At 37.5% G+C, this 27,591-nt stretch overlaps 1 protein-coding gene across 5 annotated transcripts; it reads left to right on the top strand.

Moving 5' to 3' along the window:
* On the top strand, positions 1 to 26,787 carry NFE2L1 (NFE2 like bZIP transcription factor 1). Of its 5 annotated transcripts, none has more exons than XM_083379285.1 (7): positions 1 to 86; positions 3,137 to 3,344; positions 3,588 to 4,099; positions 19,009 to 19,188; positions 20,946 to 21,035; positions 21,827 to 21,988; positions 23,572 to 26,787. In XM_083379285.1, the coding sequence occupies exons 3-7, from the start codon at positions 3,590 to 3,592 to the stop codon at positions 24,883 to 24,885; spliced, it is 2,256 nt and encodes a 751-aa protein (XP_083235411.1). In that variant the 5' UTR covers positions 1 to 86; positions 3,137 to 3,344; positions 3,588 to 3,589; the 3' UTR covers positions 24,886 to 26,787. The 5 variants fall into 5 exon arrangements, with proteins under 5 accessions (XP_083235411.1, XP_083235409.1, XP_083235410.1 ...); XM_083379283.1 differs by having other exon boundaries at positions 19,009 to 19,227; XM_083379284.1 differs by lacking the exon at positions 1 to 86 and adding an exon at positions 273 to 338 and having other exon boundaries at positions 19,009 to 19,227.
* The last annotated feature ends 804 nt before the right edge of the window (positions 26,788 to 27,591 follow it).

The raw sequence follows: 27,591 nt of genomic DNA, 5'->3' as shown, positions 1-27,591 counted from the left end.
CGCTGTTTGGCTTAAGACCGGCATTGAGGCAAGGCCTCCTGTGAAGGTAGTCGTGTGTGCTGGAGGGTGATTGCTGGACAGGGAAGGTATACTGATGAAATGATTGATTTCTACGACGGGAAGTTGGTGGTGATAGCCTAAACGGGGGAAAAATAAAGGGAAGGAGTGCTAGAGGATAAAAGAAGGGATTGCATACTGGGGGGGGGGTGAAGTCTGGGGAGAAAAGAGGTGGGGGTGACCCAGAGAGACGGCCTGCAATATATAAAGGAGGGAGAATTGAGAGGCGTTGACGGGGATGGTTCAGAAGATGGAGGTAAAAATACGAGACGAAGAGCCAGGTAAAGGAGGGGGCCGGGAGGAACAGGGCTGAACGAATATTAAATACGAATCGAAGAAAGGCGACTGCGGGGTTCAGATGCAGGCTGGGCAGAAACGAGGTGGGGTTTAACCAGATGAGGCTTGTGGAAGGAGGGTCGGGAGGGCAGAAGGTAAATGAGGGCTGTGGAAAGATGGGGTAATATATGGAATTTAAAGGGCACTAGGTAGACGCCGAAAATAAAATATGGGGAAAGTTAAGACAGGATACGAGGAGGTAAAAAGTTAGATTGAGAAAGTGAGGGTTGGAGAACTGCTTTTCCCTTCTTGTAAGAGAAATCCAATAAGGGAATTTAGGATAGGGGGGATTTGCTGAAAAACGAAATGGGGGTGGGTGGGTTTTTGAGTGGGTGAGGCACAATAGAACATAAACGGAATGAGGTTGATCCTACAGAAGTAGAAAAGGAGTAGAACCAAATAGTGGAGGAAATGCGAGCCTAGCAAAAGTAATTGGGTGGGGAATTGTTTCTGGAATAGAAGCAGTTTGAAATGTAATTGTATTCTCATGCCTGTTTATAGTAAATGGATGTATTGTAGGCCAAGAGCTGTTCTGTTTAATTAAAAGAACATTTGCATGATATTATTCTGTGACTTAATAATTAGCTTGTGGGAGTGAGCAATCCTGACCTATTTTTTCAGAGTTCTTGTATTTGGAATCCAAGACATTTAGGGAAACGAAAGTAGGAAGGTAGATAAAAAAGAGAAATGTAGGATTAATTATAAAATCTTAAGAGAATATATACACCAGATCACATCATGGATTAATTAATTCAGGAAAAACTCTAGCCTGTTGATCTCTTGTTTAGAATCTCATTAAATGGGTTGCGCTCCTTACTGCACAGGAAAAGAACGCTTTCGCATCTAGATAATGTTAACTTTTGTGTATCACATTATAAAGAGATATTTAAAAAATGACAGTTAAAGTAAAAAGCTTTACTTTTATTGGAGTTGTACTTCTTCATGGTTCTGTGTACTGTAAATAGGACAAAGTTCAAGCTCTTGTGTGAAAAGATTTATGGTAGAATTCTGTAGGATCTCTTGTATGTCATTAGCTTGCATTTTGAAGAGTTTAAATCTTTAAATTAAGACTGATGAGAGTCCAGAAAGTCTTCGTGATTGAGAAAGTAGGATTAATCAGGGAGCATAAGAAACTGGCTGGTGGAAAGTTTGGCTCTCATGTCTTTCAAAACAACAAGTACTACTTAGAAATCATGCGTCCCTGATGGAAATAGAAAAAGATGCTGAAATATGATAGTAGAAGGAAGCATAGATTGGATTATTCTTGAGTATATGGTTGCTGTTCTTAATAGAGCAAGGTACGATTTTTGGAATTCTTGTATTCTGTTTAATCTGTAGTGGGAGCAGATGAAGCAATAGTTGTAATATAGATTTTAAGAACAATTTTAAGTTAATTGAAGGAAAAATTGTATTGAAAAGCTCAAGAAATGAAAGCCAAAACATCCTCGCATGGCTTTATATTTAATTCTAAAAATCTGAGCTACTGGTAGCAAAGTTTTCTGATAATACGTGTAGAATTATTGTGATGGGATATTGACCTTATCCTCATGTTTCTAATTTTTATCAGAAAATGCTTTATGTTTAATTCATTTTGATAGATGCATTTTAATATTGGATGTACAGAAATTTTATTGCTTGAACTTTGCTGTACACTTATATGTGAAAGTATAAGGAAAATATTTCATTGTGAATGCCACTTTATCCATAATTTTCACTGGATAGATAATTGAGGGGGAAATGAAAGAAGCCCTATTTTTTTCCAAAAAAGTTCAAAAATTTGAATGAATCTGCCAAATACTGACCTGCCAGCAGTTATATCTCCTCTTCTAAGCAGGAAGGCAATCACATGCTTTCTATAAACATTGACAGATTGACAATCAGGAATCTGGGAAAAAATGGGCAGAGGTCACCGGGAACACCTGTAGCTATTAGTAATGTAAGGGTATAGAATCACAAGCCCTGGTGTTTCCTGGAGTAGGGAAAAGAGTTAAAAGAATCTGAATAGCTAAAGCAAGAATCCATCCATATATTAGAAGTCATGTCCTTTATTAAATCCAGTAGTTTCTTCAGTAGGCATGAAGTTGTAGGCACGACTTGGGAGAAATAGTTGCACATATATCTCTTGTGCTGATAAATTACAACATCTCTAATGTTGAAAGTGAATTTAAAGTCCTTTTAAGTTACTCAGAAATTTATGCTGAATGAAGGTTTAATCAGCAAGTTTAAACATCACCCACAGTTAGCTCTCAATGGTGAGAGAATAAAAGGCAAACACCAGTATTCTTTGGAGTATTGATATTTGGCTTTTGCTGGGTAATCAGATGTCAGAAACCAAGTTGATAGTTCCTTGAACTGTTCCTCCCCCCTTATGTTCAATCAAGTCTGATTCTCAGAGACTACCTGGACAAATCTTTGTAGTTTTCTTGGCAATGTTTTCCAGAAGTGGTTTGCCATTGCCTCTTTCCTAGGGGTAAGAGAAAATGACTATCCCAAGGTCATCCAGTTCCTTTTGTACCTAAGGCAGGACTAGAACTCATGATCTCCTGGTTCTAGCCTGATACCTTAACTACTACACCAAGTTGATTCCCCCTTGAGCTGTAGGATAATGCTAAATTAAAGTTTACTTGGCTTGTTGTGTCTTTTTTAAAAAAATTAAGCCTGTATAAAATAAAAAAGTGTTGAACTGGTTTAAAATATGGTGCCTTTTAATGCATCTGCTTGATTTTTTTGGGGTGTGTTTCAGTTTCTGATGAAACTTGCAGCAAGCACCAGAAGAGTCTTTCCTATTCTGCAACCCTGTACTCTAACTGCTCCTTCAGGAAGCTTTTTAGAGTGAAAGGAGGAAAGAGGGAGAAGATCAAACTTGCAGCTCTTGAAGACTTGTTCCATCTTGCAGTTGCTGTGGGAAAATAGAAGATTCAAGGAAGTTGCTGTGTGGATTCATTAAGACAGTAAGTCACATGAATTTATATGCTTTGTTTTGTTATAAAACAATTTTGTATTCTGAATAAGCTATCCCATTAAAAATTAATGAGATTTTTTAAATTCCTGGTGATTTCTCAAATTTATTCATAATCTGAATGCATTTAGATTTTTCTTTAAAATGGAATATGAGCATTGTATATTTGTTCTGTAATAGTATAAAGATATTTGAATATTATTAAACTTATTCTACATATACTTTTTCTTTCTAGAAATGCTTTTTCTGAAGAAATATTTCACTGAAGGACTCATTCAGTTCACCATTCTTCTCAGCTTGATCGGAGTGAGGGTGGATGTAGATACTTATCTAAATTCACATCTCCCTCCCTTGCGGGAGATCTTTCTGGGCCAGAGCTCTGCTTACACTCAAACACAGTTTCACAACCTGCGGAACACCCTAGATGGATATGTTATACATCCCAAAAGTGTAGATCTGGACTACTATTTTACAGCTCGACGGCTTCTCAACCAAGTGAGGGCCTTGGACAGGTTTCAGGTGCCCACCACTGAAGTCAGTGCTTGGCTGGTACATCGAGATCCTGAGGGTTCTGTCTCTGGTGCTCAGCCCAATACAGGAATTTCTCTTGAGAATGGCAGTGGCTTGCAAAATGGAACTGCTTCAGACAATGTAGTCAGAGAAAATGCAATGGAACAAGCATATAGTGAAGACTTGGAAGATCTAGGTGCAGTGGCTCCTCCAATAAATGGTGATCTAACTAAAGAGGTACGTATAGCAATATTCTATGGAATGAAGTAATAGAAAATAATTGTTTGGGGATCTCTGTAACTTTTATTAATAAATATACTGATTGTTGTCAATATTTTAACATTTCTTTGGTAAGAGTGAAACAACAGTATTAAGTAATCTATTATGATACATGGTGTATATTCAGAAGTCAGACCTCGTAAACAATTTATTACATAAAATACTTTAAACATTGTTATTCTAAACCAGTGCTTCCTAAACCTTTTCCTTCATTACCCGAAACTGCTGATTAGAAAATTGAACTTTGAGGACAGGTCATAAGTACCTTTGTTTAGCATTATCATAACTTTGAATGGTTACTGAATGAATGATTGTGACTCAAGGACTATCTGTATTAAAAACATAATTCAATGATCTTTATGTTGTTTTAGCAAATTACCATTGGTAATTTCATTGATTTTCATCTTAATAAAAATACTTCGGGAGATTTTTGAATATATTTTTGTACACACAATCTTTTGTAATATGAAATGGGTTCAGGCGAAAGAAAAATCCAAAGAAAAACTATTTTTTATCCAATTTGAGGTAAGTTACATGGGTTTTACATTTTCTTACTCATGACAAATGACACTTGAAAAATCCTAAATATCATAACATATTCTTTTTGGAGAAAGAGGTAATGAAACATATTGCAATAAGCCTGTGGAGCATCATTTTTGGTACATCTTGGATATATTAACTTAGTTTTTTAAACTGTCTTTTAGGTGGGAGGCATCTCAATAATATCCCCAGCTTAATTTGTAGTAATAGATAATAATTTCATTGCATGTATTAAGTTGGTGATGATTTAATCAATTTTGAATTCTTTCCAAGGATTTTTTTCTAGTATGTATTTAAGAAAGCGAGTGCTTATAGTTTTATTAAGCAATAAAAACTAACCTTTGCAGTCTTCTCCTTTTTTTTCTCTTTCTGCTGTCCTATGTGATTTACTTTATGGGGGTTTATTCTGATTTGCTTTGTTTGTACTGTACTTGTGTTTTATTTAGTGATGAGTTCAGTTATTTACATGGATGCTGAAGTCTCTCCCAAACACATGGTGATGTAGGACTACTTCCAGACCATCCTTAATCCCTGGTAGCTTATGTTGCAAGTGGACTGTGTTACTAGAGCTGGTATCCAGGCTTGTGGGGGTGGGGTTTGAAGCAGCTGTTGTGACTGTCTTCCTCCCTTGTCATGTTGCTTCATCTCTTTCATTGGCAAATATAGAGTAAAGATTTCAGAGGTTTTGTCCTTGAGAATATGAAATTAACATATAAAAGTGAAATTTGCTTTGCATGGAAGGCTTTCCATTGAAGTAAGTCACTAGCAAGGTGAAATAATCATTTTATTATGTAAATATAAATACTATTTTTTAGAACAAGAAATCAAGCCACTTTTGTGGAGGTTTCAACCCTCATGTCTTAAAAGGACTTACGGTATTTCTAAAATGGCAATAACAAATGGATAAAATTGAAGTTTTAAAAATGAGATAACCCTTCCCAGCTACAATTATGAGGCTGACCAATATGAGGAGTTGTCTAGACTGAAGGTCATTAAAGTACAGAAATTTTGGGTTCCATTATGGTTGTAAGCCGAGAACTATCTGTATTGGAGGTTTTTAAAAAAAACATTTGAAACCAAGATACTTAATAATCCTTGGCTATGAATTTGAAAATCAGTACTGTTTGCCATTCTAAATACACAGGGCCTGCATAATACGATAAAAGGAGTAAAGATGAATTTATTAAAGCTCATCTGATTTAGATTTTCATCAAACTCTGATTGATATGACATGTCTAATATTTGATTTAACAAACCTACTTAGGAGCTCCTTCTCTGGAATGGTGCTGCCATAAATAAAGTATCTTTCCATGGTTTATTTTGAAGTTTCCATATCACTGCAATGGCTTTTTATGATGTAATACAAACCAGAGAATGAATCTGTGGTTTATTTTGACATAGGGGAGAAGGAAAAAGTATACTATACTTTTATATCCAAGTATTTTGGTCCTTGCTGGTCCTTTCATTTTCTTAAACTGCTCATTCTTTTATGGCAGTTATTTACAGGCACTGTGACTTTTCACATTACTGAAGCATTTGAGCATTTGATCTGTAACTTTATGCAGTATAAGATATATTATAGCGAACAACTTGAAAGTAATTTTCCTTAAAATAAATTCATGATGAACTTGAGCTCTATATAGCTGTTAAGAATTTCTGTAATAAATGTATTTAATATTCAATGTATGCTGCCATAAAAATCCTTTTTGTTTGCTGACCAGCGAAAGGAATTAATTTTATGTGCTATCTGTATTGGAATCTAGGTACGGGGAACACAAATCTATAGGGCAGTGATATGGGCATAATATTTAGATTCAATGAGGCAATATATTGCTTTCTTTTCAGGAGTGCAGAAGACTAAAAAGTACATGTACCTTGTAGTATAAATAGATAACTTAAAAAATTATGAGATGGTAGATTGGACACAGTTCAATCTTAATCAGGAATTCCGTGAACATACAGAGGACAAAATTTTGTTTTTATTTTTTTTATTTTAATTCCATTTATATCCTGCCCTTCTCCGAAGACTCAGGGCGGCTTACAAGCTTAGCAGTAGCCTTCATTCTATGTATATGCCTGCTTATTAGGGCTTTCATACACCCCCCCAAGCGGCATTATTATAAAGTCAGCTTAATTGCCCCCAACAATCTGGGTCCTCATTTTACCTACCTCGGAAGGATGGAAGGCTGAGTCAACCTTGAGCCTGGTGGGATGCGAACCTGCACTAATTGCAGGCAGCTGGTGTTACTTAAGGAGGCATTAGCCCACTGCTCCACCAAGGCTGTTTTGTGTATACAGACTACATATAAATGACAGAAATGAGGAAACAAGGTATCAGAAAAGCTTTCTAAAATATATACATCTTCAATTGGTTTTTGGACTGATATTTCAATGTTTTTTGGTTTTTGGACTGACATTTCAGTGCTAAGATTAAAATGGTAAAGACTTGCCACATTTAAATTTTTTTTAATATGCATTTATATGTTTGTAATATACCCTAACGGAATCTGGGAGTACAGTATATAAAATGAACAGAATGTGCTAGTCCTGAACATAATTAGTTTTTATATAATCTTTATCAATTATTTTAACTATGTTTTCCACACGTTTCAAGATTATTACTAAAATTATTACTGTTGTATAATGGATTGGCAGTTTGCCAATATATGCAATTTATTTTCAATCCAGTGAACACAATATATTTTTTAAAGTAGAGGTGAAATGAGTGCTGTGGGTTATCCACCCAAAAAACTTAGTGGTGGGGCATGAATTCTTGAACTTTTAAAATACAATTGGCCATAGTCCCAGAAACCCATCTTTTTTCCTGACCATTGAAGTATCATTGAATTTCAGTGACATCATTGAAAATTTTGAAGTGTCCTGCAATATTTGATACCTAAAATGCAGAAATTTTATTTACATAGTTAACCCCCCCAATAAAAACCCCCAACACCCCTGAATTTCCTATAGAACCTAGATGAACTGACCCTTTTTTCTTTGGGGTAATTTACATCATCAACCTCATGGCCTAGGTGTGAAATGTGGGCCTCAAAGTAATGTGAAATGCATCAAGGTTTTTAATAAGCTTTATCATTAAATTAATGCTATAGGAATTAGATGTGTTTGAATTTGTTTTTCTTTATTCAACTTGTATTCCACTGCAATCTCACAACTTGTGGAAGTTTTTAAAGGAGTTGGGTACTCCTTTAGATAAACAAGTTCTGGTATTGACTTAACTTTGAAACTGAATTTGTAGCTTGTCTAAAATGGCTAAGTTCACAAGTTTTTATTACTATAGTTCATTTCGTTCTAAAAGAATGTATTGTGTGAATTTAGTCATTTATGACTTATTCAACAAACCGTGCCATAGCATATTGGGTAAACCTAACTCTCAACTTCATTGACAATTGTGAGGGGGAATGCAGGATATCTCTATAATCAATAAACTATTGTTATAAGAACAGTGGAATAGAGCTATGCTGTTCCTACTGGAGGATATTAATCTACTGTGTAGCTTTAGACTTTCTCTTGCTTCCTCTTAAAATGTCAGTTTCTGTAATGGGAAAAGTTACCCATCTCACAGGGTATTGAATTTCTTTCTATATTTCTTACTATAGAAATGGTTAGACTGCAGTGAAAGGGCTTCTGGATAAAAGAACCCACCCCAATATAGATCTGAGCTTTAGGACCTTGATCACTGTTGTATTATTACAAAGTACTAGGAATGAATTCTGGGATTATTTTGGAGTGAGTCTAAGATGTTTTCCTTTTTCTCCCCTCAAATTCATACAGCTTCCAAATGCATTCTAATTTGTGTATTTTAAACTCTCATTTTTAATATATATTTTTTACTATTGGGATGTACTCAGTTGAGGATTTTAAGTGTTTAGACTGGACAGAAAGGAATTCATTCTAGTCCAAATATGACAGGTAAGCATTATTCAGGCCTCAGAACATTTTTCCCCCTTACAGTTTCCAAGGAACGTCTCTTTCCTACAATAGCCACATAGCTATTTCTGCCTGAAGACATTGTTAGAGAGCATGGTTTATTGAATTCGGGAATTTCTGTCATTTAATTGCTTCATTTCTGATTGCTATATGAAAATAGAGAAAGTTAATTTCCTATTGAATGGTGAATGTTAATTTATGCACTTTAGTAGTTTTTAGTGTATAAATTGAAAAACGTATAATTTCTCTTAAGGATTTTAAATCACAGATAACATTTCTAGAAGAGAGCAGTGTCTATGATAGCAAAAAAATATCAGCAGTCTGGTATCACCTTTTACAATTAACATTTTTTATTAACAGGCATAAACTTTCCAAGCTCAACAAAGCTTGTACCTTTTAATAGAATTTATTAGCTGGAAAAGAAGTTTCTAAACTCCTGACTTTTATATTAGAAGGTGTTCCATTTTTTTCATCATTATGAAACTTAAAAAAAAATCTTTATTAAATTGAATATGCTAATGCCTACTTGTAGCTTTTTGAGATTTACAGCAATAATTTATAGTTTGGATTTTTCTACAGTAAAGCTCCATAGCATTTCCTGGAATTTATCACATCTCCCAGGATTTCCATCCAGTATTTAATGCTCACCACTAATAATTTTTCTTCATCTAACTATCCAGGCACATCCCCATAGTTCCCCTAGAAATATGCAAATCCTTATTTGCTGGCAAAATAAACTTTATTTTAAAGAGCACTTCAAATTTGTTTTTCTTTGAGAATACTGAAACACGTAAGAAAGTTTGAGATGCTATGAAAACATTGCATTATTAACATAAAGGATATCCTGCCATTCTATCTACCGTAATTTGGGGGAGGAGGTGAAGTACAGTATGAGGAGCCTCTGTTTGTATTGAACATCATAAAAAAGGTAAAGAAGTCTGCTAGTTGTTGCCGAGTATAGGGGCCGGTGCTCACTTCTATTTCAAGTCCATTGAGCCAGCACTGTCCAAAGATGTTTCTGCATTCATCTGGCCAGCCTGATGTCACAGTGCTGTTACCTTCCCCACAAAACAGTACCTAATTATCTACTCGCATATTGAACATCATAGTTCTTTTTAAATGTCATAGGCATAAAACTATTCCTAGAATTAATTGTAGCTATGTTTTAAATTATTGGCAAAAAATACCACATGCCAATTTAGTTTTCAGTGTTTCTGTTGCTGGATAGACTAGGCATCTATTTCCTAGCAACCATAATGTAATATGATACCTTAATTTACTTTTATATCTTAACTAACATTTGTTTACAATGGAAGAGATTAAACTGCAGTAAATGACAGCCTTCTACTGTGTCTTCACCCAATGGTTGTTCCATTTTATTTTAAGCTAGAATTTAAGAATAAATGAGCTGTTCCTTGTTATTAAGGATATGTTCCTCTCTGTTTCCTTGTTATCCAGAATTTGTTAGAGATCTGACTGGACCACTGTCTTTGCCCTAAGTTTTGATAGCTACTTAGTTATTAAGATAATAACTAAGATAACATAGTTATTATTTTCCATCTTTTATGGACTCACATAAAAAATTAGAATAGTTTTGGAAAGTATTATTAAAGCTTAATTGAAATTTGAATTATCTTTCCTATAATATCTTTTTAATGTGTTTGGGTGGACATGGTTATACATATTAAAATAAGCCCCCACATATGCACATTTACTTAAAATTCTTTTTTTTTACTTGATATTTCCTATGAAGAGAACTAAACTAAGATTCCTTTTCAAACTAGAGTAGTTCTACTGCTGAGACCACATTCAGTCGACAAAATGTTTGATAACTAGTTCATGATAAAATAAGTACAGAATTCAAGAGTGTGTAGAATCTTTTATAGCAGTTTGACATTAGGTAAGTTAATAAGCAAGAATCAAGCTCATTTATCATATTAAAAACAAAATATATAAGTAATGTTTGTTAAAGTGTGTTGTAGCTATTTAATATAGGACATTGCTATTTTACTCATACCTTTTGGTTTAGTTATAACTGCAGAATGAGGAAAAATGTGTGTAATAGTGATTCTCTATTAATTGCCTTTACACACACTTAATGAACAGGTACAATTATAATTCTTTTTTCCTATGATGTTTATTCTAATTGAATTTATTGAAGTTTAACAGAGTTATGTCTGTTAAATTTAACAATAACAATTGTACTTTGTATGCCTTTTTAATTTTTATTTTTCTAATTGTTATTGTATATAAATATAAAGTCTTAATGTTCACAATGGATTGGAAATAAAAACAGGTCCTTCTCCACAGATAGTTGAGAAGCACTATGTTAGATTTACCCAGGTATAACAAAGCCTACTGTTATTACTATTATATAAGTACAACATGGTTGGCTATTTCTAGAAAATGCTATAAGTGGAAAAATGGCTATGATATGCAGTTTTGCAAATGTAGAAAATGTATGCAACTGCTTTCTATATATTATTTAGATGCGGTGGCTCAGTGGGTTAGGACGCTGAGCTTGTTGATCGGAAGGTCGGCAGTTTGGCGGGTCGAATCCCGAGTGCTGTGTAGCAGAGTGAGTGCCTGTTACTTGTCCCAGCTTCTGCCAACCTAGCAGTTCGAAAGCACGTAAAAATGCAAGTAGAAAAATAGGGACCACTGCGGTGGGAAGGTAACAGCGTTCCATGCGCCTTTGGCGTCTAGTCATGCTGGCCACATGACCACGGAGACGTCCTCGGACAAGCGCTGGCTCTTCGGCTTTGAAACGGAGATGAGCACCGGCCCCTAGAGTCGGAAACGACTAGCATGCATGTGCAGGGGAACCTTTACCTTTACTTTACCTTTAAACAATCTTCTAAGGAAAAGTTTATGAACCTATGAATTTCCAGTTATTATTAACTCTGTTTTTCCTATCAGCCATGATTTTAAAAGTAAAGAAATTAAATCATACTCCAAGGTTACTTTCTGCATTTCCTTCCAGTGGTTCTCTGGAACATACCTTTGTGGGACACTGTGTTCCTATTTCTCTTCAGACACTCGAGTCATTCCCTTCAGCTTGCTAATTCTCTAATTGGCTTCTTTGTCTTACTGTTTCTGGACTTGCTTTTTCAGTCCTGCTTCAGTTTTCATATGCTTCTTAGATTGTAGTTGTTTCTATGTGCCCTGGGATTCGGTGATAAAAAAACTAGGAAGTTACAGCTGCCCATTAAGTGGGTTTGTGAGTGTGTGTGTTTATGAGGTGGAAATAGTGTTAGCTTAAAAGGTATTTATGTTTATGAGTCTAAAGACCTGATGCTGCTAGTACCTCTAAAATACCATTGCAATATTTTTCTGGGTTTGTCTTTTGGATTTATATATATATATATATATATATATATATATATATATATATATATATATATATATATATGTATGTATGTATGTATGTATGTATGTATGTATGTATGTATGTATGTATATATATTACCTTTTATGTTTTTTAGAGTGAATACTACAGGTGGTTTGTTCTTCCAGAAAGCTTATTATTTGAATTATACTATAATATTTCGACATCAAGGGATAAAAATAAATGTCTTGTTCAGGCAACATGTGATGAGAATTGCTAGAGTTTGTGTTGGGTTACAGTAACCTTCTTCATTTCAAGTCTGTCTCTCTTCAGGCAGCATAGACCATAAACATTAGTAATTGAGAACATCCTGATTTTCTCTTGTCTCAGGTGACCCCTGCTCTTTCCAACATGTAAACATTAATGAAGTTTAGCTAACATATCCTAGTTAGTATATGGGCAAAGAGTTTCTGAGACTACATTGAACTTTTTCATGATCCTGCAGTGATGTCTAGAAGAACTTTGAACAAGGTCAAACTGTTTAACATAGAATTAGGATGATAAAACAGGATGCAAAGAATTGAGATTGAAATATATTAAAATACATTTAGTAAGCGCAAATCTTTAAAATATATTTTTAATAATGAAACATACATCTTTGAGCAAGAATGTAGTTTAGCATCTTTTAATGTTTCAGTTCTATACTACAGTGATGCTTTTGCTATAGGCCTTATTTTAGGGATTTTTAGGAATTGTCATGGTTTGACGTTGTTGAGCAGCTGTAAGTTTTCTCTGGGATTAGACTTTGCCAGTCAGTCAGCCAGCAAGCCAGCCTGCTGTCTATCCATCCTTCATTGCCATGTAGCAGCATGTGTCATAACATTTTCTTATTTGTTGATTGATTGTTATTTGCTTATTCTCATGATATTTGCTTGCATTTCTTTTTTATGACAAGAATGGCAAAAATTATTGCCACCAAGTTCTGCCAAGAGGAAATAGAAAAAACTGTGTTTGTATCAACAAGTAATGGAGGCCCTCTAGGAGTGTGGCTGTTTTGCATTGTCCAAAACCTAGAAGCAACTCTACCTATTTTTCGTATGAAATACAGTAGTAGTTTTGCTAAACTTGCTGTGCAGCTTTGATCCAATTGCATCCCTTTGCTTTTGCCTGAGACTTCAATTTTAAGGCAATATTTCCATTTGAGATATCTCTCAAGAACTCTAGATCAGCTGGCCCCAACCTTTTGGGCATCAGGGACCTGTTCCATATGGACCAGGGGAGCGGGTTTCGCGCATTGCCTGGATCCTGCATTAGCACGGATGGGGTTTTGCTCACTTGCGTGGCAGAGGTTGAGACCCCTGCTCTAGATGGCCTACACAGCTAGTCCTTGCTTAACAACCATTCATTCAGTGACTGATCAAAGTAATGTAGGTGCTGAATGAATGAATAATGGTTACAACTGGTCTTCAAAATTATGGCTGTTGTAGCCCCATGGTCACTTTTTCAGAATTCAGATGTTTGGCAGTTTACCCAGGGCAGTGCGCACTTAAAAGCCTTGTGAAGGGCCAGCAGCTGCTTTCTCTGTGGGAGGAAGAAAATGGTACAAATAGGAGGAAAAAGATAGTGATGGTCAATAGGATGGCAAGACCAGGCAATAGAGTGCAGGTTGGCTTGAAAGGGCAGAGATGGGTGGGAAATAGGCAGGTGAGGAGATGAAGAGGCGAGCATGGTGAATAGGTCAGAAATTTGATATCTTTGCCTAACAGCATGGTCCAGATCTAACAACCAGGATTACTGGAACTGCTGTTGCTAAGCAGTGTGGTATATGATGTTTCGCCTAACAGTTGCTTTGCTTAGTGACGAAAAGTCAACTTCCAATTAGGATTGTTAACCAAGAACGTAGTTTTTACAAAAATGGTGCCATATCTCCAGGAGTATGATACTGTGACACATTTTTAAAAAAAGTGTAATTACTGTTTCTATACTGGAAAATTATAAGTTGTACAATAGCATGAGACTAAATTGCAGAAATATTTTACTATTACCGGCTGTTGCATCTGCCTGAAAAGAGGGTTTTAAGTTTGAACTCTGAAGCAGCCAAATGCTGAAGTAAGTTTTTGGCAAGCTGTCAGAATAAAATGTGAGGTACTAGTTAAATGTTGAACTAATTCTAAAAAACTCAGTTTCATTTTGGGAGAGTTTGTTTTTTTGCTTTTATTTTTCCTACTATTCTGTTAAATGTACTTTTTCCTATGGTAACAGATTAATCTTTCTCTGATCATTTAAATAAGATTTCCCTAAGAAATAGTAGGTTATAAATATTTTCTGCGATTCCACTGCTATTGGAAAGCGTATGACTTGTCCTGGATGCAGACAGGCTATGTTGAATATAGGTCCAAAGAGCCTTGGTGGAGCAGTGGGCTAATGCCTCCTTAAGTAACACCAGCTGCCTGCAATTAGTGCAGTTTCGCATCCCACCAGGCTCAAGGTTGACTCAGCCTTCCATCCTTCTAAGGTAGGTAAAATGAGGACCCAGATTGTTGGGGGCAATAAGCTGACTTTGTAATAATGCCGCTTGCGGGGGGGGGGGTGAAAGCCCTAATAAGCAGGTATATACATAGAATGAAGGCTATTGCTAAGCACATTTGATTTGTGCTTCTTAGATTGTAAGCCACCCTGAGTCTTTGGAGAAGGGCGGGATATAAATGGGATTAAAAAAAAGAATCCTCGAAAGTTTCTTGAAACAATATTTTAAAAAGTAATGCCCAGAATAAAACTTGAATTGAAAATATTTTTTTTTCATACAGAAAAAAATACTTTTTAAAGACTAATTATTCTTTATTTACTAACATAGCCTGTTGTTTATGTGTTACTAAAATATAAAGGGCAGAGACTCAGAAATGATATTCAGATAAGTAACTATGGAAAGAGATATGAATGAAAATAACCAGTTATGAAATTAAATAAGAGGCTGAAGATATATTATGTCAGCATCTTCCTCTTTACTAAGAGCTCTTTGAAAGACGGGATCGTAGCACCAATAGCTTGACATGACTGTGGCTTTCAAAAGCTCTTTTTGTCAAAGAAGAGGCTTTTTTATTCTCAGCCCACCACACAGTTCTTGTGTTTTTTTGTTTTTGTTTTTGTTTATGAGCTAGATGTCCTAATTATCTAGTTGCCCTTATATAGTGGCCTAACCTGGGCCCACACAAAAACAAAAATTGCTGCACTATAGGATTTAAAGATATTCAGCCATATTGGAAAATGTTCTTACTTAAGGCTCTGTTTATTGCACAAGAACACCTTAAGCTGTGGAAAATGCATTGCTCTTAGAATATGATATCCTAGCAATATAGCATAATATAGCATTGATTTGTGCTAAGACTCCTTTACTGAACCAAATGAAGCCCCTCCTTCAAGTCTGGAAAACAAGTGTTGTAAATGTGGTGCAATCATAATAAAAACTTGTGAGTGAATGGAATTTATTGACTGGATTTTCAATGGTGGAAAGCTTTTGCTCTACATTTTCTTTCTTTTCCTAAAAATAAGAAAATAAAATGGACCAAAAAAACCAACTGTAAGCAGGTTTATATATAATTATGTTTAATTTTAATGCAGAATTTCATTTAATGTATGGTGTTTGTTCTAGTATTCATTTCTTGTATCTGGTGACTTCTCCACCTGTATTCCAGTGATGTCTCATTCATTATTAGTGGAATTGGAAGAAAATTACTTGAGTAAAGAGAGAAATTGCATTTCTTATTCCATTATTTTATGTCAATTTTCTGAAAGCTGTAAATCAAAAACTAAAATTCCAGGGTAATTATTGATTGGGGTTATTTGGGGGAAAAGAGGCTCTAATCCTGATTTATAGGGTCAAAATTCCCTTGTAAGATGATTTTCATCTCTTACCTGTCTAAAACACTCTACTTTGTTGCCTGCCACATTTCTGCTTCTTTTGGAGAGTGAATGAAAACTCAGTTGATGAGAAAGGGAGAACTTTGGGTAATCTCCGGTGGAGAGAAAGGAGGAGAAAATATTCAGTACTATCTGGAAAGGCTTCTTTAATGTTGTTCCCCCTGCACCATTGCAATCATCATTGCAACCATTGGGTGGGGCATCCAAGCATGGGAGCTTTTCAAGGAGAGAGAGACCTGAATGCTGCTGCAGCTCCCAGGGCAGCCTGGGTGGGGTGGAGGCTTAAAAAGCAATTGGCTGTGTGTTTTGCGTCCTAGGTGACGAATGCAAGGAGGAGCACTTTCTCCTGCATCCTCAGCAGGGACCAGAGGCAAGGGATTGGTTCTTTCTGCAACCTAGGTAACCAGCACAGGGCGGAGCCTGGCTCCCTCTGCATCCTCCGCGGTGACCTGGGGGAGGGGACTGCCTTCGGCTGCAGCCTAGGTAACGGGTGTGTGTGTGGGGGTGTTGTCTCAGTCTCACTGCAGCCACAGCACAACACATGGGGTGGGGATTCCATCTCTGCAGCTTGGGCATTGAGCAGGGGGTGGGGATTTGATGGAACTCCTCTCTTTAAGCGACAAGCAGAAGAGAGCTGAGGATTGGATCTCATGCTGGAGTGAGGGGAGGGAGGAGGACTGGCTATAGCACAGCACCTGTGGGTCACATGCTGGAAAGGAGGGGGGGGGGCTTTCAAACAATTTTGGGGCAGCTAGCAAGCCTGCCAAAAAAAAAAGAGCAACTGTTAGCTGAAACTGGAGATGTCTGTCCGGCACACAGCTCGGGTCACCCAGCTCTGCCTGCCCGGAATCTACGCTCTACATAGACCATGATCTGGGTGGACAGCTCTGGGAGCGGCAGCTGGGGACATGAGAAAGGTATCCTTTTTTTTTACTCTTTTCTCACCCCTCATGTCTGTCTGCTGCTTGCTTTTATGATAGATTCAGGCCAGATACAGCTCAGGTACAATGTACTAGAAAGATGTGCAGTAGGAAAGAATGTGGTATACATTGGCTGAGGAATAGACTGGAAAATATCATACATGTTGGAGGAAAAGGTATAATCAATGCTTGATTTCTTAATTTATATGGATCTTTCAGTGAAGCTTTTATTATAGAAAGAAATTTATTTATGGCGATTGTGTATTTTGTGCCAGTGATTTTCACAAAAGGTGGAGCGCGATGGACAGAATTATAAAATAAGAATACTTGTAAGAGGGAGCAGGCAGTTGAGAAAAATAGATAGCAGTCTGAAATTAAGAATATCTTTGATCCATATGGCCTGCTTTACAATGGAAGTTGGGGTGAGCAAGTACCTTATGAAGCATTATTGGGTCTTTCCACCCATATCACCCAATCACTTCCAAACACTCATAGTCTGGCAGTAACTAGAAAAAGTACACATTTGGATTAGAATCTTCAATTTGAAGAAATAGTTGATAAAAGGGGTAAAGGAGAGGGAAATACTGTTTTGTCTAAAAGTTCTATTTGCACTGAATGTTCCATGGAAGAAAGCTTGTATTTTGCAGTTAGGGAGGGGATGATTTAAATTAATTTGAATGAATGCCAGATAGGGAGACGAGGAGGAGGAAGATGTGATCCCGACACATGTTTGTGATCAGTTAGGCCGTGGAAAAACAATTGGGTCTTTTGAAGCTGAAGATGCTGAAGGTCTAGGGCAGCCAGTTTGAGGATGGGCAGAGGAGCTGTAGCAGTTTCAGAATAGTCTGTCTGTAAATTAGTTCTGAAATACTGGACCAATTATTTGAGTTAATACTAGAATGGTTAAATTAAGATAGAGATATTAGAGACAAGCTTATTCTGAATTATTGTTCCTTACATAGATGGAACAATCAGTGCTTTGAAATTGGGTGGACAAATCAGAGAGATTGTAACATTGCTGCATTTTATATTCCCCAATGTTCTGAAATGAAGGGAGATTTAGTCTGGAACAAGGAGAAATAAGTTAAAATGAGTATACTTGGCATCCCTAATTCAAGACTTCTTTGCCACTTATGTATTATATAGAGATAATGATAATTTGATGTGGTTTCCATTGGAAATGGAAATGTAGAAGGGTGGAGCCCCAAGTGCTGATCCATCAGCATCATTCAGCCAGATTTATTTGCAATATTAAAAAACATTCCAAAGAATAGGAAGGCATTTCTGATCCTGAATGAAAGGAACATCCTGCTGCAGTATGTGAATGAAGATAGCTTTGGGTGATCTTTGTCCTGTAGCTGAAGAATTTGTAGGATATTGTAGGGCATGGGATGAAAAAGAAAATTTTAAGGTATGATAAACCTTGTTTAAAGTCTGTTGTAGAGGAAGCCTGGTCACTGCTTTGTGGTTACAAGCAGAGAGATTTGTTTAGAGTGCATTCAGCAGAGATTGTTTTCAGTTTGAAAAACTGGTTAAGGGAGGCAGCTCAGCTGTGTGGAGCTGAGGGAGCTGGCAAGACATAGGACGCATGGCAAGCCGGATTTTCAAGTTGCATCAGGTGGCTGAAAATGCAGAGAATCTCCACCCCTTTATGCAAATAGACAGAATGGCACCACAGGCTGATGCAAACCCGCTATGGAGCAGCAATCCGGAATGACAATTGGCCCTCCCTCTCTAACCCAGCCAGCCGTCTGAGCAGTTAAAGCTGCAGACTCCTGCCTGGACAGAGAGAACATTGCTGCGTAGCATGGGCAGGGAGGAGGAGACAGCTCAGTTGCTGTCCATGGAGTCCCTTGTTTGGGGCCCGGAGCAGCTCCTTTGCAGAGCCACTCTTGGCAAGCTCCCTGTGCAGAATGGCTGTAGGGGGGGGAAAGATGTCTGGAGCACCACGGCAGCAGAAATGGTCAAGGGAAGGATCAGGGCAGGAGGGACCACACCCCATTCAGAATGAAGGGCGGCACTTAGAGGTGAGTGGGGTCAAATGATGGTGTTGGGCCTATATCACAGAATGGATGAAATTATGGTAGTGTTTGGGGTATAGAAGCTGGAGGCATTTGTGCTGGAAGTTTTGTAGGAGAGGTCATCCTCCTGAATAAGTCTTTTTGACGAAGAGAGGCAGTCATGTTTCTTTCTCCCTCTTTTTTTTCTTTTAGGATATTGATTTAATTGATATCCTGTGGAGACAGGATATTGACCTTGGTGCTGGGCGTGAGATTTTTGACTATAGCCACCGCCAAAAAGAAAACGACGTGGATAAAGAACCGAGTAACAGTGAAGAATGTGGGGATGGCTGGAGGAACAGAGGGGACAGCAGCATCGCTGACAGAACTGAGGTAGTGGATGGCGAGACAGGGGAGAGTTTCCCTGCGCAGGTAAAAACACCCTGATGGAGAAGCACAGATGGCTTTCCTACCATTCTGAGATTGTACTCCATACTGTCCAGTAAAGAAGATTGCAACCTGTAGTTCAGTTCGTTTTCTGGGAAGTAGACTTTCTCCCATATTTTTCTTTTGGGTACTATTTTTATATTTTCTCGATAAGTAAAATTATTTATATGTTTATATATGCTTACATGTTAAAGTAAACTGAGCTTTTGGAATAAGCTAAAAAGATATATAGAAATTTGGCACCTTATTAGTTGGACTTTGGTGGATCTGAGAATAGAGGCTACATAGAGTTTGTTGCCCAAATTCTTGTGATCTGTATAGCCAGTCTGCTGACTGTCAAGTTCAGTCTTTCCAATATCTTCCGGTTAGAATTCATATGCAGGGCAGAGAATAATCCTCAAGAGGGCAGAATAGGCTCTGGTTCATTGATACTTAAGGGCTCAGCCACTGTTCTTTGGGAAGCAGGCATTCAGAACCATCTTCACCTGTACTTTTTGTAGATTTCATCTGACAAGAAGTACAGGTAGTCCTTGTCTTACAGCTGTTCATTCAGTGACCATTCGAAGTTACAACGGCACTGGAAAAAGTGATTTATGACCATTTTTCATGGTTATGACCATTGCAGCATCTCCCCAGGATCATGTGGTTTACACTCGGATACTCAACAACTGGTTCATATTTATGAAAGTTGCAGTGTCCTCGGGTCATGTGATTCACTTTTGTGACCTTCTGACAAACAAAGTCAGTGGGGAAGCCAGATTCACTTAACAACTGGCTTACTCATTTAAGAACTGCAGTGATTCATTTAACAATTGTGGAAAGAAAAATCGTAAAATGGGGCAAAACTCACTTAAAAAATGTCTCACTTAGCAACATAAATTTTGGGCTCAATTGTGGTTTAAGTTGAGAACTGCCTGTAAATGAAAGTTGTATCTTAATTGTAGCACTTAAGTTTTGATACAATTTGTTTGCTGCTTCTGTTTTTACTGGGATAGGTTATGAGATATATATTACGTATGTATACAAATTGGACAGGCCCTTGAAATTATGCTCTTTGAATTAATTAAATATTTACTTTTTGAGAATAATTTTAAATTAATTCTAAATTAATTTTAAAAAATTGCTTTGGATCAAGTATATCAGATTTTGAGCAGATGATTCTATTTTTGACTCAGGTGGAACACCTCAAGCATAGGTTTGCAGATGATCACACATGTTTTTTTTCCCCCTCTCCTCCCGAGTATCTTCTGACTAAAATTGCACTTTGTGTGTGAGATGGGTGGTCTCCATATTTGATACACAAATGAATAACTAAAAATGATTGTATAATTCACTGATATATTAAGCTATAAACTCTTAAAAGAGGCATAATGACAGCTAAACCTTGTTTGCCATCACCCTTGCAATTCCCTGAAAGCAAAAAGCTGCAGAAAAATCATTTTTTCTATTCACTTGAAATTATCATCCTACTCTTTTGACACTCCTGATAAAAAAAAAAAGATTAAAAAGCAGATCCTGTGTACCAAAACATTGGCCTTTCTGTCCCTGGTTCAGTTTATATGTTTCATATTAAGCGGCAGGGAAAAAAGAAGTAAAGAAAAAGAACATAAATATTGAACATTAGAAAACCACAGGAATAGATTATCTTCATTGTCTGGCCTTGTGTCAGTAAAACGACCATTATATTGTTTTTTTTTCCCTAGGCGCCTGGGGTGGAGGATCAGACAACCTTGTCCTTGGAGGAGTGTCTTAGATTGCTGGAGGCTACATTTCCTTTTGGAGAAAATTCAGAGGTACATATTTTCACTTTGGAAGTAGAGCTGATCAGTTTGGTTGCCTACCGCAATGCTGTACCTTCTAGATATATCAAACTGCAACTCCAGTAATTTTCAATCAGCAGCAATGGTAAGTTGAATTGTGGTAGCTGGGGTCCAACACATCTGGAGGGCATCAGGTTGGAGAAAGTTAGCTTAGTGTTCACTCTTTTGTCAGGCCCAATGATCATTTCAGTTTAGCAATAAACTGAGTTTCCATCTCATGTCCTTGCAACAACCTTGTGAAATAGGCAAGTGTGCTATCCTTTGAGAAGAATAGAATCTCCTGAATAATCCAGGAATTTGCTGACCCACTAAACCAAGTGCCTTGTCTGTTTTAAAACGACAGCATTGAAGGTCTTGCAAAATGAACCGCCTTTCCCTCCCCCCCCCCCCACTTTTCTTGGTCTTATTCTAGTGTAGACTTAGGGAGGTTAATAGCATACAGACTGAATCTCACTTATTCCCACTCCTTCAGTGTGGTTCTCTACGAGTTCTTTGCCAAACCTTATCCTTTATTCCAACCTATTCACAAGATTTCTATGAAAGAATATAATGTACAATATCTTGAACTACCATTATTTATTCATGTCTTTATAAATGTGTCAAATATATTGTAAGTAAATAAATCTTGGGAAAGAGGATGGACTGCTCTAGCATGTGGCAAAAGAATCTCTAAAGTTCATAAATTGAAAGGAAGGAAAAATGATTTCTTACTGTTTTCATGCCACCTAGACACCATTAATTCACCCTGATATGTTTTGTTTTAGTTTCCAGCTGCAGATGTTCCCAGCCTAACTGACTCTCTGCCTAATGAGAGTGGGCCTTCTGTCGTGTCAGACAGTCTCCTCTCTCCCCTTCTGACAGAAACAGAGCTGCCCTTTGATCTGGAGCAGCAGTGGCAGGACCTCATGTCTATCATGGAAACACAGGTAAGGAAGGCAATTGCTCCACGTTTTGTTTTTTCCAGGACAATATATGCAGGTAACCTCCTATGCTTGCTAGATTTAGCATTGCTCTTTGCCTGCTTGCATCCGTTTCCCACAGTCTATAGGTATAATCCTAGAAGTGGAAGAAAGTTGAGTCTTCCCATACACATAGTTCCAGCCTTCAGTTTGGAACAGAGAATTTAATTAATGACATTACTATTGAATTGCTGTTGTTATGCAAGGCTTCAGTCAAATGTAAAACAGAACATTTTATTTTCTTTGTAGTATCTGTAGTGCAGAGCACTTTCTTTACTCCTGCTAGGATTTTTTTTTCCTGTAGCATTTGGTAGAAGCATAGAATGGAACACTCATCACAAAGGATAAAATCAAAATTCTGTAGAGTTGTAACTTTCCTGAAACCATCTTATTGAACGTATTCATCAAAATCAGAAAAATGTGTGGCACTAAGGGATTGCCAGCAAGATAGTAAAATAGAGACCCATCCAAACCACTTGCTAGAGGGGAAATCCAAACAATCGTCAGGATTCTAATAATTCAGTACAGCCTAGAAACAAATCCTTGATATGCACAACCATGCAGCATGTCTGTATTTGAATTATATCACATAGCGTTTGTTCTTGCCAGGATTTTTTTTAAAAAAAAATAAATATTACCAGTAATAGATGGTCTCTGTCCCTGGAATTTCGCTTAAAATCTCACTTCACTTTCATTTTATTTATTTATTTATTTTAATCCCATTTATATCCCGCCCTTCTCCAAAGACTCAGGGCGGCTTACAAGCTTAGCAGTAGCCTTCATTCTATGTATATGCCTGCTTATTAGGGCTTTCGGGCCCTCCCAAGCGGCATTATTACAAAGTCAGCTTAATTGCCCCCAACAATCTGGGTCCTCATTTTACCTACCTCGAACATGCTAGCAGTATGATCTGTAACATTTTGCTAGATGTTTAGCTTTTGCTTAGGAACCCCCTCTTGTAGCAGTGTTTTACTTATATAACAGTTAATTCTCCTCCCTCTTTCTGCTTTTCTGTTTTGCCAAAAGCTCTGTGGCTAGAGGGGAGAATTGGGTAGGATATGCGTTTATATGTAGAAAATACCTAGAAGGAAAACAATAGCTAGATCTTCGGAGATGCTTTTTTGATGATTAGGGGGCAGTAAGTAATAAGATTGTTATTTAAGAACATGGTATTTAATTTCTGATTTTTTTACAGTGAACTCCCTAAATGAGTTTTCTGTCCATTTAAGTGGAAGAGGAGGCTACCATAAATGTTGATGTGTACATGTTTCCAGGCCAGTGTGCCAAGAATTTAACATAATAGGTTTGGAATTAAATCTAATATACTGCTTCTACTATCTTCTATGCCCTCTGCTCTGGGAGATTGGAGGGTCCACAGATTTTATGTCTGTGTTAAGTGTTGTAAGCAGTGGGGGTAAATTTGATCCACCAATTATATCCATCCTGCTAATGGAAGCATAATTTACTGTTACTTTTTTCTTGGACTCTTTATTTTTTAATGATGTTGATTGAAACCTGCAGAATCTAAACGGTCTCTTTTTCTTTTGCAGAGCATGGAGGTAAATAGTACTACAGCTATAGAAACTTTATACAACAACCCAAATGGAGATCTTCTGACAGCCAACTATAGCCTTGCTCCATCTACCCCTATTAACCAGAATGTCAGCCTGCATCAGGCATCACTAGCTGGCTGCACACAAGATTTTCCTTCTCTGTTCAGCTCTGAAATTGAAAGTTCTTCAGTGGCTGGAGGCTCAGCTTTGCTGCAGCTGGTTCCTGATAACTCCACTGGCTTCAATACCACATTTGGCTCTACCAACCTAAGTGGAATTTTTTTTCCTCCCCAGCTAAACTGTACTACAAATGAAACATCTGGGCCTGAACTCCCAGACCCTCTCGGAGGGCTTCTGGATGAAGCCATGTTGGATGAGATTAGTTTAATGGATTTGGCTATTGAAGAAGGCTTCAACCCAGTGCAGGCATCCCGCTTGGAAGAGGAATTTGATTCAGACTCAGGGCTCTCCCTGGACTCAAGTCACAGCCCTGCTTCTCTCAGCAGCTCAGAAGCATCATCATCCTCTTCGACCTCTTCCTCCTTTTCTGAGGAAGGAGCTGTGGGCTACAATTCTGATACTGAAAATGTGGACTTTGAAGATGCGGAAGGAGCTGTTGGGTATCAACCAGAATACAGCAAGTTCTGTCGGATGAGCTACCAGAATCCTCCTCAGTTGCAGTACCTGCCTTATCTTGAGCATGTGGGTCACAATCACACATATAACATGGCCCCCAGGACCTTAGACAATGATGAGTCCCAGCCAGCTAGTGTGGGAAAGAAGAGTTCCAAAGAGAAGCAAGCAGATTTTCTAGATAAGCAGATGAGTAGAGATGAACACAGAGCCAGAGCCATGAAGATTCCTTTTCCCAACGAAAAGATCATCAATTTGCCAGTAGAGGAATTCAATGAACTCCTGTCCAAGTATCAGTTGAGTGAAGCACAGCTTAGTCTAATCCGTGACATTCGCAGAAGGGGCAAGAATAAGATGGCAGCCCAGAATTGTCGTAAAAGAAAACTGGACACTATCCTCAATCTGGAGCGGGATGTAGATGATTTGCAGAGAGACAAATCAAAGCTGCTCAGGGAGAAGGTGGAATTCCTCAGGTCCATCCGCCAAATGAAGCAAAAGATGCAGACCCTCTACCAGGAGGTATTTGGCCGTCTGCGTGATGAAAATGGCCAGCCCTATTCTCCAAATCAGTATGCTCTACAACATGCCAGTAATGGCAGTGTTATTCTAATACCACGTTCCTTGGCTGACCAGCAGGGACGGCGTCAAGAAAGGAAACAGAAAGATAGGAGGAAGTGAAAGATGATGAATATCATTTGGAAAGTATAAAACTTGCTGAATCTGCAACTTCGAGAAGGGCTGAGCCCAGAAGAATTTGGAGGAACTTTCATGCCTTCTTATCCAATATATCTTCTCAAACCATGATAGCTGCCAGCCAGTGTATAGGAGCATACTGCTAGGCAGGGGGCCTACAAGTCTTGAGAGGCGGAATGGCAAAGCATGTTGGGAAAGACCTGTGCTTCCAGAAGCCTCAAACCAATTGAACATTATGAGAGTGTGAATTAGCTGGCATAATGTGTGTTTGCAGGGGGGAGGGGGGAAATATCAGCAAAGGATAAACAATTTGAATTGTTAAGGCTGGCTTTTTGTAAAGGAAGAAAAGTTAAATGACTAGACGGAGAAGACCTAAGAGTATTTTTTTTTCTTTGAATTCCCAAGTCTTGGGTACTTCAGGTAGCTGGTTGGATTTTTTTAAAACTAATTTGACGTCAATTATATGCAGTTCAAAACCATGCCTAAATTTGAATACTTAGCCATGATTTCTTCATAATTTTTTATCTACTTAATTAAAGAGGGAGCACAGAAAATTGTACTAGAGCAAGAGAAACATTTTCTCTCAAGCTGAAAGTAAGAATTTCCCATTCAAGGAATCTATATGTACTACCATTTTGTACTTCAGCAATTACCACAAATATTTGGCAGAGTAGGAGTGGAAAGAGTTAACAGGATTACTATAGAAATGCATCTTTATCATTCCTCACCAATTGAATACTTTGTTAAAAAATTTACTTGCCCCCAGTGAGGAGCCAGCATTAATTCTGGGCCACTATCAAGATGTATTACAACATGATGGTGCATGGTAAAATTGCATGCTATAAAGCTGTCTTTTCCCATTGATTGGCTTAGAGAGACTGCTTTGGGTGAAAGGAAGTGTAGAGCCAAAGGTATAGATCTTCATTTGACTAGAGTCTGCAATATGTGACCATCACCATTTGGTCTACATCACAGCGGGGTTTGCTTCTATTAAGTGGGCATGCTGTGTTAAAAGCCATCTACAGCAAGCCTCTTTTTCAACGGACACTTTGATTTTAATTTATTATGGTTTTAGAACTCTGTGTTCCTATATTGTTTCCTCTCCCCCGTAGGGCTATAGAATGAGCTGCGAGTATGCATGTAGGATAGAAGGATACTACTTCCCCTGAAGATCAAAGCTACTGAAAGTTTTTTTTCTGCCATAAAGACTCAAAGTGTGTTAGTGGTGATTCCACAGCTGGCTTCCCTTCTGTCCTTGGATGTCATTCCAACTTCCCCCTTCCTCCATTGAAAAAAAATAAAATAAGGCGAAGGGTGAGGGTAGTGCCTTGAACACAGCTAGCCTCAAGTTCTGAGGCCATCCCCGAAGCTGTTAACTTGCAGTATAGCACAGCTGGAAGTATTACTGACTTGACCAGCAACTGTAGAGCTAAATGGCTTTGGTTTTTTTTTCCCAGCCACTCAGTCCTGTGTATGTGATGATATGTGAGGGCATAACACTGAAATGGGCATCCTCCTGAGTATTGTAGAGATGGGATGCATTGTTTAAGTGATATAAAGCAATGTTTGCAAACATATTAGGTTTTTTTTTAAGGCCATGACCTTTTCAAAAAAAAATATGAGAGTGGATAAGAAGTATATGTATGAAGCCTTCTCCATTTCTCATGCTTTTGGAATTAAGAGCATGAAATTTGAAGCACAAAATGTGTTGGAGCTGTGACTAGTTGGATGGGAAGGATGGAGCCCTGCTGTGTGCATGTGTTAATTTATTTCTGAGGTTTTATTCTGAATGGTTTCTATGAGCTATTGGGAAAGTGAGGAGAGTGTGAGCACAGGACAAAAATAAAATGGCTTATTCACTATTTAAACATTGGTTTCGTGTCTTATTTGCCCAGGACTGAACCTACTATATGTTTACAGCAATGCTGATTACTCTTCTGTAGGCTGTTGAAACTGCTGTCTTAAATTACATTGCCACAATGAAAGCACAGATGGCTATTAGTTGTGATAATAGTAGAGAGCATCAGTGTAATTATTAAAACTTTCCTTTTGTGAAACTCATCTTGTATATCTTAAAGGCCATGAAAGATGAAGAATTTGATGTTTACTTTCTTGTAAGTATATATACTCAGATCTCTTTACAGATTGATTTGGGATATTTTCCTTTAACAAATTTTGTGAAACAGTGTGTACTACTTTCTCATATTTATAGAAAGAAGCAAGTTTAGCTGGACCAACTGACTGAAAAACTTCCTGCAGACGATGATATAAAGGCAATTTAGCAGAGGCTTTATACACTTAAGTTTAAACATTAGGCAAACAAGATATGTCAACTGTTACGAAACAGAACAATGCATTGTCAAAAGGTAGCATTCATTAAAGAAACTATTTGTGTAGTAAGTAGTAATATTGTTAAGTAATATTGTACTTAATTTCTCCCCCCCCCAGCTGAAATTATATGGAATAGTATCTGGATAATCAGTGGTAGATGGGAGGAATGGTGGTTTTGGTAACCAAAAGAATCATCTTGAGGTAATACCCTGCACATAGAATTAGTAATTTCCTTACTAATTAGTAAATTACTACAGAATTGCAGTTCAGACTTTCAATCACCTGGTATAATGTAACATTGTTTCTAATTATGATACGGAAATACAAGAAAAGAATGAAAATCTATTTGAAAATATCTAC

The sequence above is a fragment of the Vipera ursinii genome (genome assembly GCF_947247035.1).
Source record: "Vipera ursinii genome assembly, chromosome: Z".
NCBI lineage: Eukaryota > Metazoa > Chordata > Lepidosauria > Squamata > Viperidae > Vipera > Vipera ursinii.
The sequence above is the reverse complement of the archived record's forward strand: the minus strand, read 5'-3'. Positions and strand labels throughout refer to the sequence as shown.

Bases quoted from the DNA above. Each gene is read 5' to 3' on its own strand.
- NFE2L1 (XM_083379283.1), top strand. From the start codon at position 3,590: ATGCTTTTTCTGAAGAAATATTTCACTGAAGGACTCATTCAGTTCACC. The intron at 21,036-21,826 runs GTACATATTTTC...GTTTTGTTTTAG, and splicing joins CTTTTGGAGAAAATTCAGAG to TTTCCAGCTGCAGATGTTCC. The intron at 21,989-23,571 runs GTAAGGAAGGCA...TTTCTTTTGCAG, and splicing joins TGTCTATCATGGAAACACAG to AGCATGGAGGTAAATAGTAC.